The 14,186-nt window shown below is 28.9% G+C and overlaps 3 protein-coding genes across 3 annotated transcripts; 1 reads left to right on the forward strand and 2 right to left on the reverse strand.

The window, feature by feature from the left end:
• Nucleotides 1-422: 422 nt before the first annotated feature.
• T552_01498 (hypothetical protein) lies at nucleotides 423-3,683 on the reverse strand (the record flags this gene model as incomplete). The annotated part of the gene is made up of 9 exons (XM_018370080.1): nucleotides 423-607; nucleotides 655-2,454; nucleotides 2,498-2,594; nucleotides 2,656-2,739; nucleotides 2,785-2,864; nucleotides 2,911-3,040; nucleotides 3,084-3,146; nucleotides 3,192-3,411; nucleotides 3,547-3,683. 9 exons carry the CDS (start codon nucleotides 3,681-3,683, stop codon nucleotides 423-425), a joined length of 2,796 nt encoding a protein of 931 aa, XP_018226236.1.
• An 809-nt stretch (nucleotides 3,684-4,492) lies between these two features.
• Nucleotides 4,493-11,741, forward strand: T552_01499 (hypothetical protein). Its single transcript, XM_018370081.1, has 17 exons — nucleotides 4,493-4,760; nucleotides 4,817-5,132; nucleotides 5,183-5,417; nucleotides 5,465-5,693; nucleotides 5,741-6,202; nucleotides 6,245-6,708; nucleotides 6,756-8,352; nucleotides 8,398-8,947; nucleotides 8,989-9,128; nucleotides 9,179-9,484; nucleotides 9,536-10,353; nucleotides 10,398-10,512; nucleotides 10,555-11,188; nucleotides 11,231-11,369; nucleotides 11,415-11,454; nucleotides 11,498-11,584; nucleotides 11,626-11,741. The coding sequence occupies exons 1-17, from the start codon at nucleotides 4,539-4,541 to the stop codon at nucleotides 11,695-11,697; spliced, it is 6,426 nt and encodes a 2,141-aa protein (XP_018226237.1). The 5' UTR covers nucleotides 4,493-4,538; the 3' UTR covers nucleotides 11,698-11,741.
• Nucleotides 11,742-12,136: 395 nt separating this feature from the next.
• On the reverse strand, nucleotides 12,137-13,983 carry T552_01500 (hypothetical protein). The gene is made up of 9 exons (XM_018370082.1): nucleotides 13,952-13,983; nucleotides 13,798-13,911; nucleotides 13,533-13,757; nucleotides 13,450-13,488; nucleotides 13,318-13,403; nucleotides 13,192-13,273; nucleotides 12,521-13,146; nucleotides 12,396-12,476; nucleotides 12,137-12,349 (listed from the first exon to the last, which is right to left on the reverse strand). The coding sequence occupies exons 2-9, from the start codon at nucleotides 13,897-13,899 to the stop codon at nucleotides 12,181-12,183; spliced, it is 1,410 nt and encodes a 469-aa protein (XP_018226238.1). The 5' UTR covers nucleotides 13,900-13,911; nucleotides 13,952-13,983; the 3' UTR covers nucleotides 12,137-12,180.
• Between the last annotated feature and the right edge of the window lie 203 nt (nucleotides 13,984-14,186).

Genomic DNA, 14,186 nt, shown 5'->3' on the forward strand with positions numbered 1-14,186 from the left:
AAATAACCTATGATAGAAATAATAAATGCATACAGAAGTATGATTGTTAATATAATTAATATAATTAATATTTTCCATATCATTATATTTCTAATTTTTAAGAAAAACATGTATACTAATTTTTATCAATAAATCAATTAAATAATATAAAATGGTTACCATTAAATATTCAAAAGATATAATCATAATTCTGTATAAATTTTAATTTCTTTTATATAAAAAAATAAAGCCATCACATCGCTATTGATAAACTAAGATATTAGATTTTATATGCTTAAAAGATAAAACCATAAAATATAAAAGATTTATTTAAAGTACAAGATCCCTTTAATATATCTAATAATCTATTAGAAAGTTATTTTTAATATATACACCAGACATTTTAAAAAAAAAAATTAAAAATGTCAATTATAATAAAATATTTATGAAATAAGTGTAGTACGTTGAACAAAATTACTAGGAAATAAGCCGCGTTTAGATTTTTTCGAATTTAAAACTTCGCCTTCCCACCATCCATCTTCTTGCATATCCAATACTAAAAGAATATCATTTTTAACAAAGCTTATTTCTTCAGGAATGGTAGCCATGTAATCATACAATGCACGAACTAAGAAAATTAGGAATTAAATGAATGATTTTATAATTTAAAGATACCATAAAACAATATTCTTTTTCCATCATCGGTATATTGTGAAGGGGATAAACCATTATTCATATGCATTTTTCTATCATTGTGAGATAATGGAGCGTTAAACATCCGTGCATCATTATTATAATAATCTCTATATCCACTAGGGATTGATGTGCTATATGGTATATGTTCCGTATGCATATTATATTTACTTCTAGATATCGCTCTATAACTACTAGGACAAGGTGAAGCACTTCTCGCTCTAGAATATTTATTTATTAAATTGCCATCAGCATCCAATGAAATATCAAAAGGTGATGATACAGGAGGCTGTCGTCTTGAAACACGATTATAAAAGTGATCAGGATTTTCTGTAGTAGGACGAAAAGTTAATGGACGCGATATACTATCATCCTGAAACGATTCCATAGGTCTTCCAATTCTTGATGGATATGCACCAGGAGGAGTAGATTTATAAACAATTGGAGAACGTGATCCTGATCTAGGATAATCGTTTTCCGGAGAAATAGTTCGATATTCTAGCTGGGGACTTGATGCTCGTAAAGCACGTCTATAATCCATATATGGCTTTTCAGAAGCTACAGGTAGTCGCATATTTTCTGGAGAACAAAGTCCTGTATTGTGATTCTTTCCTCTAGCCATTGGCATTATTTCTTTTTCTGAAAACATATTTTCCTGAACTTGACCATAACAGATGCCATTATTATTCATTGGCATTGTACGATATTGTGGATAATATATATCCTTTTCTGATGTACTATAAATATCATTTGCCTGTTTAGTATATGCATGACTCATATGTTTTATTTTTGTTGCTGTCATAGAGGAAGGAGATGAACTAAGAGGATCTAACTTAACAAATCTATTAGGTATAGACAAAGCCGGTTTTTGAGGTATTGGTATAGATGAACGAATATTTGAAGGAGGTTTTTGCGGTTCAATAGGGAAACAATGTCTTCTATCCATAATTTCAGGATCTCGAATGTCATTATCATCAATAGGATCATGCCATGAAACTCTTGGTTCTCTTTTTGGCGATGTTTTAGAAGAAACCTTAAATTGATTAAGAGCTGTCACAATTGGATCTTCAGGACTATGTATATCTGGCCTTTTCTTTCTTTCATTTGTTTCTACTTTAAATAAATTATTTCCCACATTTAACATTACGTTAGCACGCGGATCAATTGATTCAATTTCGGGATCACTAACCACACCCATGCCTTTAAGTCTTTCAAATAATGGAGATTTAGCTGTATCATAATTCTTTTTAATGCTAGAATTTTTATATGAAATAGTAGATCGGTATCCAGCTTGATTTATTTCATTGGTGGTTTCTTCCATAGATAGATAGCCTAATCCTTTATCATTATTATTAAAAGAATTTCTATCATTTTTTTTAATTTTAGAAGCTATTGGTGAAACTTTTTCATCATGATTCTTATAATTGAATGATGGAGAACCTGCTTGTGTCTCACTATTATGTGGATACGCTGAAGTACTAGGCGAGAATCCTTTAGTATTTGAAGAATCCAATAAGGTACCATTTTTACAAAGTTGAGTAATACCATCAAAAGGAACTTTATTAGAATCTGTCTTTGAAGACGGTTCTGGCTGACTATCTGAAACATATGAAGAAATTTTAGGAGATATATAGGCACTATTTTCATTAAATATAGAGCGTTGCATAATAACATCAGAATGAAATTGAGGATCGCTAACTCGAGAAAATTGAGCTATGGAACATGTCGGGTCATTTAAATCTTCAAACCTAATATTATTCGGGTCTTTAGATTTAGGTGGATCTAGAAATGTCAAATTATTTAATATTCACTCGTCATTTTTTACTTGGAATCTCTTGACCCGTTCCCTTGGTTCGGATAAACAGTTGTATATCATTTTGAGTATTACAATTTTTAATTGATTCACGAATTTTTTGGCATGACTATAAATCGATTAAAAATTATAAAAGATAATATTTTAAAAAATCCCTTATTATCACTAACACACGTTTCCGATATAATCCCAGAAAATGTCCATAAACTAGATTTAATAAAATTGAGACGCCTTTCCTCAAGATCCTGAAATTTCTAGACACAATATAAAAATAAGAATTATACCAATAGCTAACATACATCACATGCAATTTTCCATTCTCGAATCCATTTAATAGATGTTTCCTGAAGTACAGTAATAGCCAATAAATAATCATTGTCTAAATAAAAATAAATTATATTCATTAATAATAATGATCACTCAACTATTTTGAGCCATTATTTGTGATTTATCCACCTTTTGATTATTTTTCTCCGAACTTTTTCCTAAAAATAAACTCAATTGAGACGTCTGTCCACTCGATTTGCCACTTTTATCCTCTATTTTTTCCTTACACTTCAAAGTAAAAAAAATAAACACGAAAATAATAAACACCAACCTTCTGAACTTGATTCTCCTGTGCTATTTTTATCCTACGAAGTTTCTCTAAATTTGATTGAATCTATTTTATTCATTTTTTTTAAATTTTAAAAAAATCTCATTATACCGTTTTTCGATTTGTACGCATATCGGTGGAAAATGCATGTAATGGCTCTTCTAATTCTCCACGAATCTGAAGAGCAACATTGGAATGTTGTTTTGCAATAGTTTCTGTTTCTTTTTGTAAAATATCAAAACTTTCACGCATCGTTCCAATTTCATGAGATCCTAATGTTCCTCTAACTAAACGGCGTAATCTTCGCGCATATTCTTCTTCTATTGTTGCCCTATAAAACACAAAATTCAGTTTAATTCATACTTTCTTTTGAATTTTCTTCTAAAATCACGTGACTTGTCACGTGATTTAAGCCTCGTGACATCACACGTCCATATTTTTAAGTTTAACTTATATTTTAACTTACCAATCTTTATAAAACATTCTTATCTCCTCGCAAATATTCTTTGCTTCATTCATTCGACCAAATAGAACATCTACCCCTCGCTCATCTTTACCCCAAAAATGATTACAAAAATTTAAAATCGTTCCATCATCATGCATGATCTCTTTCGTTTCAATTCTTTCTTTTAATTTACTCTCTTTTTTCCTTGATGAATCTATGCATTGTTCATTTCAATTCCTTTCCTTCATTTCCTTTATTCATATTTACCTATTTTCCAATCCAAAAAAAATATCCAAAACTTAAAAACACACCTTTTTATATAATAAATCGTTGCTTACTTGGGATTAGTTAATCAATTCCTTAAGAAATACAGATTTAAGCCTCTTTTTTACTCAAAAAAAGCTATAACCCCCCTAAATATTACAGATCTTGAAAATTTTAAGATCTGAATCGTATTCGAAAATATCCTACTCGTGTCTACTAAAATACTCTTTTGAAATATATCAAATCTCTTTGAAATAATAAAAATAACCTCTTATTCAAGAAAATTTCATCAATTAACGCATTCTATGCGCGCGTATTAATACAGAAAACCTGTATTTCCTTGTAATTTGTAGAGAAATCATATCAAAGGGTTATCCCTAAAACATAGGGTCAAGTTATTAGGGTTAGGTACAAGTTGCTAGGGGTAGGTCCAAGTTAGGGTTAGGTCGAATAATCAGGGTTAAGGGTCAAGCATAGGGTTAGGTGTAATTCCAAGGGTTAGGTATAACCATAAGGCTTAGGTATAAGCACAAGGGGTAGGTATAACATCCAGGGTTAGGTATAAATAAAAGGGTTAGGGGTAGGTCATCTCATATTCATAAGGGCCAGGGTTAGGTTTATTAAAGAAAGTAGGGTTAGGTCAGGGTTCTTCCTACAGAAAGTCTCCCTGCTCGCCTATTTTTTCTGAATAACCTTCGATTTTACAAAGTCCTTTATAAGAAGGAGAAAAGTATAAAAAGTTCACGAAAATGAGTCAAGAATCATTGACTGGAAATCGTGGAACGAATGTTCAGATGCAGGTCCAGGTGTGCCGGGGATCTCCGGTACTGGAGGGACGATACACACAATCAGGACAAAGCTCTCCTCAAGGAATCTCATCGTTACAAACAATTGTAAGAGCACAAGTTTTTTTTTTGTTATCCACTTTGACAAAGGATAATTATGATACTACAGTGATGCAATTGAAAGATGTAAGGATTTGTATTTTTTTTTTAAAATTAGATATAATGATTGATATTTTTTATAGTTATATAAGGAAAACGGGCCAGATATTTATTTGCATCTTTTGAGACGATTGATTCAATATAATGTGGGTACTATTTTGGGGTTAACGAGGATGCATGAAAATCCAGCAACATATAAATTGCTTTCAGAGGAGATATATTCACTTTCTACAACACCATCAGCATCGTATCAATTTGGTAATGCAATTTCAGGGGCAGCATCGGGAATTTTTAATGATTTTGATATGAAAAAGTTTTGCCGATATTTTGATCTTGATGCATTTCAAAAATCAGTTTTAGCTTCAAGCCTTTTGCAATCATCAAAAAAAGATTTACAAGGTAAAGGTTTGTTATTTTATGTGATAACTCGTAATTTTACAATGATAAAGCATTGGAAATAATGATTGAAAATATATATGGCGTTATTGAAATTATTAAAGAAGGAAAATATCAATCGAAACTTACGGATGATGAGATTGTAATATTTTTGAATCAATATTTTCATGAAGAAGAAACTTTTACACTCAATTCGCATCAGAAATTCTTATTTGATGCAGTTATTCGTGAAAAATACTCAGGTACAGAAGTTCCTGTTATTGTCGAAGAGGCACTTCAACAATATTTGTAATAATGATATTCCTAAATTTAAGATAACTACTTACATAGCGTAGAAAATTGGACGATACTTTACAAATGATTATAGATGTATTAAAAATTATAGATTTGGATGTTCCGGCTTTTGAAGAAACCCTTAAAGGAATTTTTTATCATAATAAAATTATAGAAAAAACACCTTTCAATGAGTTTTCCTATTTAATATCTGACACTTTATTTATTATGTCTACACCCGGCTTTATTGGATGGGATACAGAAATATTTGGAAAAATAATATTTCAACTGGTATTTTCTTTTTTAAAATATTTTATTTAATTTAATTTATTTTTAAGATCCCTGAATTAAATGTTGAGGATATAATAAAAACACTGGATAGACCTACAATTCCAACAAGAAATTATTTTAAGTTAGATATGTTTCTTAAAGGAATATCTATAATGATTGAAAATGATAAATCACATTTTCCTTTAAAATTTCTGTGGGCTCCATGGAAACATCCTCATTCTCAGCTTCAAATATTGCAATATTTAACATCAATGTCCTCTGATTCTTTCAACCTTTTATCTTATTCATGTCAAAAAATTCTTTCTCTTGAAAATTTTCAAGATAGCAGTTCTACTATAAAAGCTTTCGCTGCTAATTTGGAAACTCAAATATGGAATTCTTTCGATTTGATAAAAACTATGATCATACTTTTAGATAATCCTAAATCTAATGAAAATGCATCTGCATTCTTAGACAAGGCAATGCAATTAGCTCCTGAATTGGTATTTTTGGGCTTAGCTCAAAAACAGGTTAGTTCTTTGATTGAAATTACCCATACTTTAATATTTTAGAAACCATGGAGCGTAGAACATGTTAAATTAATGGATAAAGGATTCGATATGTTTTTTTCTAGGCATTCAAATTATCAATTAGTATTTATTAGACTTTGGCAGGTAAATCCAGAATATATGGGAAGTTCATTCATTAAGTTGCATTCAAAAAACCCAACATGCATAAATCAAATTCTTAATATTTCTGAAGATTTGAAAATTAAGGATTCTCTCTTAAAATTACGACCATATTCATTTTCCATTGATTTTGCAGCACAGGCATCAAAACGGCAATATTTAAATTTAGAAAAATGGTTGCAAGACAATATTAATGAAAATCATGATTTTTTTATTCGAGCTTGTTTAGATTATTTAAACTTCAAATCATCTTTAGAAAATACTCAACAATTTTCAGATACTTCATCGCCGGCAACTAGATTGCGTATTGAAACCGTTGCTATCTTCTTAAGAGTTCTTATGAACAAGTAGCTATTTACTTTTACTTTTAATTTTTATTTAACTTCTATTTCAGTTCAATGTCGGCTGCTAATAGCGAACTTTTTAGATCAGTTCAAACTATTTGTTTGCAAGTATATCCTAGATTAATGAATATTGGTCAGGGAAGAGATGAGATTATTACTTCAAATAATGAAATAAATACTTTTTCTAAAGATGTCGAACAACAACAAGAAGCCTATTATCAGCGCCTTTATAAGGGTGATCTTAGCATTAGTGATTGTATTATTTTATTGCAGAAACTAAAGGTTTCAGAAAATCCTAGAGATCAGGATCTTTTTGCATGTATGCTTCATAGTTTATTTGATGAATATCGATTTTTCCCTGAATATCCAACTAACGCTTTAGCAATTACTGCAATACTATTTGGTAGTCTTATTCAATATCAATTATTATCATACATTCCTCTTGGAATTGCACTTCGTTATGTACTAGATGCTATACAACAGCCTCCGAATTCTAATATGTTTAATTTTGGAGTTCAAGCTTTAATTCAGTTTCAATCAAGAATTGCGGAATGGCCACAATATATATCACATATTTTAAGAGTGACGCATTTGCGGATTTTTCATCCGGAACTTGTGCAAAATATTCGTAATTCTTTGAATGCAACAAGACATACTAGTTTTGGGGGGAATTCTAATTTAATAACTGAGTCATCCCAAACTCAACAGTATCTACCTTTTATATCTGTACGACTTAGTAAACCTTTGCGCGATGCATCGTTTTTTGAAGATCCATCAGAATCTGTACAAGATAAGATTTTATTTATTATTAATAACATGTCTCATGGAAATTTGGATCAAAAAACAGAAGAACTTCGTGAATGTTTATTAGAGCAATACTATAGTTGGTTTTCGAAACATCTTGTCAAAAGAGCTAGTACTGAACCTAACTACCATTCTTTATATTTTCAACTTCTAAATACTTTAAATATTGATTTTCTTAAGCAGCAAATCCTTCATGAAACATATGCAAATGTTATTCTTCTTTTAAATTCTGAAAAAACTATGCTTTCTACAATGGAGAGAGGCTTTTTAAAAAATCTTGGTTCTTGGCTAGGAGGGATAACATTATCTCAAAATAAGCCTATTAAACATAATAATATCGCATTTAAAGAACTTTTATTAGAGGGATATGATTCTAAGAGATTAATGGTTGTTCTTCCGTTTACTTGCAAAGTTCTTGAACAGGCAGCAAATTCAAAAGTATTTAAGCCCCCTAATGCCTGGTTAATGGGTATATTGAAGTTATTAGCTGAGCTTTATGAATCAACAGATATAAAACTAAATTTGAAGTTTGAAATAGAAGTATTATGTAAAAAGCTGGATTTAGATATCAAGTTTTTAGAATCAACTTCTTTACTTAAAGGAAAAACTTCAAAGATTGAAAGTGAAAAAATCAATGAAAATGAAACATATCATAATCAGGACAAACCGTCTAAGAAAACAAGCGCGGAAACAACTTACTTTCATAATAATCTTATGAATACCAATTTTGTAATACCGAATTTGTCTAATCATTTTGTTATTAATCAGGGTATTACAATGTTTATGAATGCAACTAGTTTGAAAAGAGTACTCCAGATCGCAATTGATAGAGCTATTCGAGAAGTATTTGATTAGTAATATTATAATACCATTACTAATTTAATTTAGATAATTGGACCAGTTGTAGAGCGTTCTGTTACTATTGCTGGAATTTCTACAAAAGAATTGATTACAAAGGATTTTGCTACTGATCCTAGTGAAGAAAAGATGAAGAATGCTGCTCATATAATGGTTCAGAATTTGGCTAGTAGTTTAGCATTAGTAACATGCAAAGAAGCTTTACGCATTAGTATAACTACTAATTTACGCAACATTCTTTTACAGAATGGGATAAATAATCAACAATTTCCTGAACAGGCGGCTATGCTGATTGTCTCTGATAATCTCGATCTAGCTTGCTCTATTATAGAAAAAGCAGCTATGGAAAGAGCAATTCCAGAAATAGACGAGAATTTGTCTGTAGCATTTGCAAATAGAAAACGTCACAAGGAAATGCGTTCTCGGCATTTGTTTCTGGATCCTTCTGTGCAAAGAGTTCCTTTATCTCTTCCTGATCCTTTGAGATTGAAACCGCATGGGCTTACTGCACAACAACTTGCAACTTATGAAGAATTCTCTCGAATTCCAAGAACTGCATCGCAGGCTATTTCTATTTATGGTAAATATAACATTATATTTTTTAGTTTTAACTGTAACTAGCTCATGAAGAATCACCACATCAAGCAAACATTGCATCTGAAAATAATATGTATGGAATAGATTCGGAAATGTCCCATCAGCGGAATAGTAGTGCTTTTGGATTGTCAAGTTTAATTAGTCAAACTGTAGAAAAGCTTACTGTAAGATACATATATATATATATAATATTAAATATTTAACTTGAAAATAGATTATAATTTTAGAATTGGAAAAAATATCGTCTGAAGCTAATTTCCAATATTTATCAGATGTTCCTTTAGATCATGATATATATAAGCTTCTTAAACAAATATGTAACTCTACTAGTCAATTAAAAGCTTCTATTAAGGATGATATTATTCTTGTTTCTGCACAGAGGGTTTTACAATTACTTTTTAAGGGTAGTGAATCAACTCTTATGATTGAAACATTATCTGTTCTTCTGAAAAAATTTTCCGAACAATCTCCTAAAACATTTAAGGATATTGAAATTTGGCTGCTTTATTCAAATGATAAGGTAGATATTAGATCCCATTTCTCGAGAACTTTATTAACATAATTTTAAAAGCGAAAATTAGATGCTAATGTTATGGCTGCCCTTATTAAAGTAGGTCTTATAACATCTTCTGAATTGGATATTCAACTTTCAAAACAAATAATGAAACAAAATAATGCTGTTATTGAGTTTACAGTATCCCTTATAAAAAAAATTCTATTATCTATTTCTACATATAATTTTCAAACAGAATTTTCTAATTGTCTTGACGCATTTGAAATTCTTTCTAGAAGAGGGGAGGTACCTCATTCTGTGACAGAACTTCTTCAGATTGTTCATATTTCAAACATGGAAAAGACAAAAACAAATATATTACCTTCTATGAATGAGACTACTATACAAGAACAATTGGCATATATTTTTGCAGAATGGATTCGATTATCAACACATCCTGCCTCAAATGAAAAAACTTATATAGCATTCATTTTACAATTGCAACGTGAAAAAATTATCACTGATGAACAATTATCATATACATTTTTTAGAGTGGCTATAGATCTTAGTATTAATAATCTTATAAAACAGCTGGAAAACTATGGATCTTCTAACAATCCTAATTATCTTCCAATAGATTCACTTTCTAAACTAATAGTTTTACTTATTAAGTATTATTCTGATGAAAATGATAATAAACCGAATATTTTATTAAAAATTAAATATTTTTCAAGTATTTTGTCTATTATAACATTGGTTTTTGCAAATTATCACGAAACTTTTGGGAGGAATTTTTATCAAAAACCATTTTATAAATTATTTGCAAACATGCTGTATGAATTTAATAATGAAACATATTTTTCAGATATCCAATATGATATTCTTGAAACTTTAGGGTAAGATAGTTGAGTTTACATATGATTTTATTTACGTATGATAGTGAAACATTTTTAGCATTACAGCCATTGCATTTTCCAAAATTTACTTTTGCATGGATGACATTGATTTCGCACAGATATTTTATGTCATCTCTTCTTTTATTGCCGGATTATAAGGTTTTTAAAAAACATAAGTTTTATTTTAATTAATTTTTATAGGGATATCCTATTTATAATAAAATCATTATTACTTTACTTGAATTTATCGCACCGTTATTAGAGGAAACTGAACTGCACGATACAACTAGAATGCTTTATAAGGGGACTCTTCGTCTACTATTGGTGCTTCTTCATGATTTCCCTTCGTTTTTAGCAGACTATCATTTTTCTTTTTGTTCTATTATTCCTTCAAATTGTATCCAGCTTCGTAATCTAATATTGAGTGCGTCACCTAAAACAATCAGGTTGCCTGATCCTTTTCAATCAGGTCTGAAAGTAGATCAATTACCAGAAAGTTCTCAAAATCCTACTATTCGTACAGATATTTATGCAGTTTTAAAGAGATTTGGACTGAGAGATCAAATAAATAGTTATCTTTCTGGAGAAAATGTAAAAGATATTATTTCCAACATAATTAGTAAGCTACGAACTTGCGAGGAATCTATTTTCAAACAAGAATTGAAACCAAAGAGCAGAATTAATGTACCCTTTATAAATTCTTTGGTATTGTATATAGGAATGAAGACTATTGAAGACTTTCAATTGCAAAATAATGGCGCCCAACTAATATTTTCACCTACATCTGCATCAATGACTCTTTTTGTAAAATTACATAATAGTTTGGACTTTGAAGGTAATTTTTTTAATTTTTACATAACTTTTAGTAAATTTTTAGGTCGTTATTATTTTCTTGAAGCAATTACTAATCAGTTACGATATCCAAATAGTCATACGTATTATTTTAGTTCTGTATTACTTTCCTTGTTCGAAAACTCTACAGATGAAAGCAATATAATGAAAGAGCAAATTACTCGGTATATTTTCTATTGTTATATTCTAATAAATTAAACTTCTTTTAGAATTTTGCTAGAAAGATTTATATGTAATCGTCCACATCCGGTATTTAATTTTATTAATTTATTAAAATTAACAATTTTGTTAGTGGGGTCTTCTTATTACATTTATTGAATTATTAAAAAATTCTTATTATAATTTTTGGTCATTGCCATTTATAAAATCTATACCTGAGGTAATATAATTAAAATTTTAAAACCTTTTATTAATTTAAAGTTTGAATGCTTGTTTAATAGTCTTTTTTCACATATAAATAAAAATATTGAGAGTGTAGACGCTACAAAATGATATAAACCATTGGGACTTATAAGGAAATCATGTTAATAATATTGTTGTATTATATTAAATATTATAATATTTATTGAGTCTAGATGGATTTTAGAATCTTGAATTTTATTAAAAAATATATTATTTCTAAAAGTTTTTTAAGATTTTTGTAAATTTTATAAAACAGTTTTTTAATGAATATTAATGATATTGAACAATAAAATATTATAAATAATTAATATTTCTATTTAAAATATACTTAGTAAAGAAATATAGCCTTCAAGCTTTAGATTAATAAAAATTGCAATAGAAAATTATATTAATTGTAATAAATGTACGGTTATCAAGAATGATAATATACTAAGTTACACTAAGACACATGAACTCTTTAAAATAATATAAATTTCTATTAAAAATAAGAACATAATATTTCAACATTAATTATATATTTTAAAAATAAATGTTAATCTTTCGCTTATATATTGAATAAAATGTTAAAATACTTTATTGTATTAAACAGTTCTTTTCTGAATATTTTGTTTTATTAAATTGCTTTGAAGGTTTAGAAAATGTAGAAAAATCTTGGATATCTGGCGATTTAAATGTATCAATTTTAGGCATCTCTTGTGATAAATCTGGTACATAGCTTTCTAGTTGATAAAATAATATATACCTAAATAAAAATAAATAAATAATATCATATTTTATATATAACTTACGGCATTTCTGAGTTAAGAACTTCATCAGGATCACAAAAAACAGAAACTCTTCGGTAGGCTAAGTCATCAAAAAGAAACCATCTATAAAATTTTAATGTTAAAAAATATAAACAATATAAACTAACTTTTTTGAAAACGAATCTTTACAAAAAGCTATATAATGGCCAGAATCAATAGTAAATCCTGGATTCCTGTGACAAACTACCGATTGCAAAACAAGTCTATATTTTTTAATTTCTACTGAATTATTTGTAGAAACTTCCTCATGTGATATAAAATAAGGCAAATCAAGAACAAGGGGAATTGAAACCCTTCTATTGTTACAGTATGCTTCTCCCGTTACTGTCCAAGTATATCTTTTGAGACAAATAGTTACTACAGGAAGCTTTTCTAGAAAATGTTGATTTAAATTATCAGGTTGTTTGTATACATAAAATGGAAGAAGCTGAAAAAACTGCCATGCTGAAACCAAAGGAGGATCTCTTTGAGAATATAATGCTGCTATATCATTATCATAAAAATCATCCAATTGATCATAATAATTTCTATCGTTATCTACTATATTACAATTATAAATGTATTTCTGAGAGCCTTTTTTAGAACTATCTGCAGAAAACGATTGTTCGACACATCTTTTGACTTTTATTCTATTGTTAAAGTACTCTGAAAGACATTCTTCTAATGATATCGGGGTCTCATATGATAAAAAGTCGCCAGGAATTGGAACACAGAGTAACCTTTCATGAATATACTAAAACAAATTTAAAAACATAAAAATAAATTGTTTTTAAAAAACCTTATGATCTTCCTCACTATTAAATTTCCCTCCATGTGCTATGACAACTTTAAACGTTAATAAAGGAAAATTCAATCGCTCTCTAATCAATTAATATATTTTTCTAAATATAAAATAATCATTTACGTAATAAAAACATATACTTCAGAGGCATCTTGTTGCGTTTTACATGCACTTTTCCAACCACATTCAATCAAAACGTCACATAATTGCTAATAAATCATTAATACACAAAATCTCTCTAAAATATTCAATTACCGATACAATATCCTTTGTAATTAATCTTCCATCACGTAACTTTTTTACTTAAATTTATATTTTATTTTTAAAAAAATTCTCACCATATTAACCCATAATCTAATAAATGTACAAAGTTTTGTAGAAATAGGATCCTTTCCTTCCTGAAAAAGCATTGCCTCAAAACAATTGGTTTTTGCAAACATAGCAAACAAAAGCGCATCTAAATAACATGTAACACCATTTAAATTTTCCGACCCAAGAAGTTCAATACCAGGTTCAATCTCATGCACAATCAATTCATTCGCTTCACTCAAATACATCAAAAACTACTTATTTCAATACTTTCTTTTTACTCAAAAAATTTACTTCAACTGCTAATTTTACATTTCCTCGTGCATAGCTTCCTTTTAATGCATTCATAATCGTCAAATAATCCATATCATATCCATTTTTCTCTAGTTCTGACATGACGTCTAAAATCTAACCCAATTAATGTATTTCTTTAAAACTCCTTTTCTACTTGAGACTCTGAAATTTGTACGTCATATACTGATGAATATGTGTCTTTTAACATATAAAACGACGGTTCTGATAGGTTCTTCTTAATATAAACCATTAAAAATCGTCATAATAATAGGCTAAATGGCTGTATTTTACTTTCTTATGTTTTATTAATTGGTTAAACTTCTTTAACTTCATAATTTGCTTGTTTTTTGTCCTTTTTTTCCGGGAAAAAAGGGCCTACACTTTATATA

The sequence above is a fragment of the Pneumocystis carinii genome (assembly GCF_001477545.1).
Source record: "Pneumocystis carinii B80 chromosome Unknown supercont1.6, whole genome shotgun sequence".
In the NCBI taxonomy this organism is placed as follows: domain Eukaryota; kingdom Fungi; phylum Ascomycota; class Pneumocystomycetes; order Pneumocystales; family Pneumocystaceae; genus Pneumocystis; species Pneumocystis carinii.

Excerpts from the sequence above, each read along its gene's own strand:
- T552_01499 (XM_018370081.1), top strand. The coding sequence starts at position 4,539 with ATGAGTCAAGAATCATTGACTGGAAATCGTGGAACGAATGTTCAGATG. Across the intron at positions 9,485-9,535 it reads TGCTTTATTCAAATGATAAG|CGAAAATTAGATGCTAATGT; the intron begins GTAGATATTAGA and ends TAATTTTAAAAG. Across the intron at positions 10,513-10,554 it reads TTTTATTGCCGGATTATAAG|GGATATCCTATTTATAATAA; the intron begins GTTTTTAAAAAA and ends TAATTTTTATAG.
- T552_01500 (XM_018370082.1), bottom strand. The coding sequence starts at position 13,899 with ATGTCAGAACTAGAGAAAAATGGATATGATATGGATTATTTGACGATT. Across the intron at positions 13,758-13,797 it reads ATGTAAAATTAGCAGTTGAA|TTTTTGATGTATTTGAGTGA; the intron begins GTAAATTTTTTG and ends TGAAATAAGTAG. Across the intron at positions 13,489-13,532 it reads TTAGATTATGGGTTAATATG|TTACGTGATGGAAGATTAAT; the intron begins GTGAGAATTTTT and ends TAAGTAAAAAAG.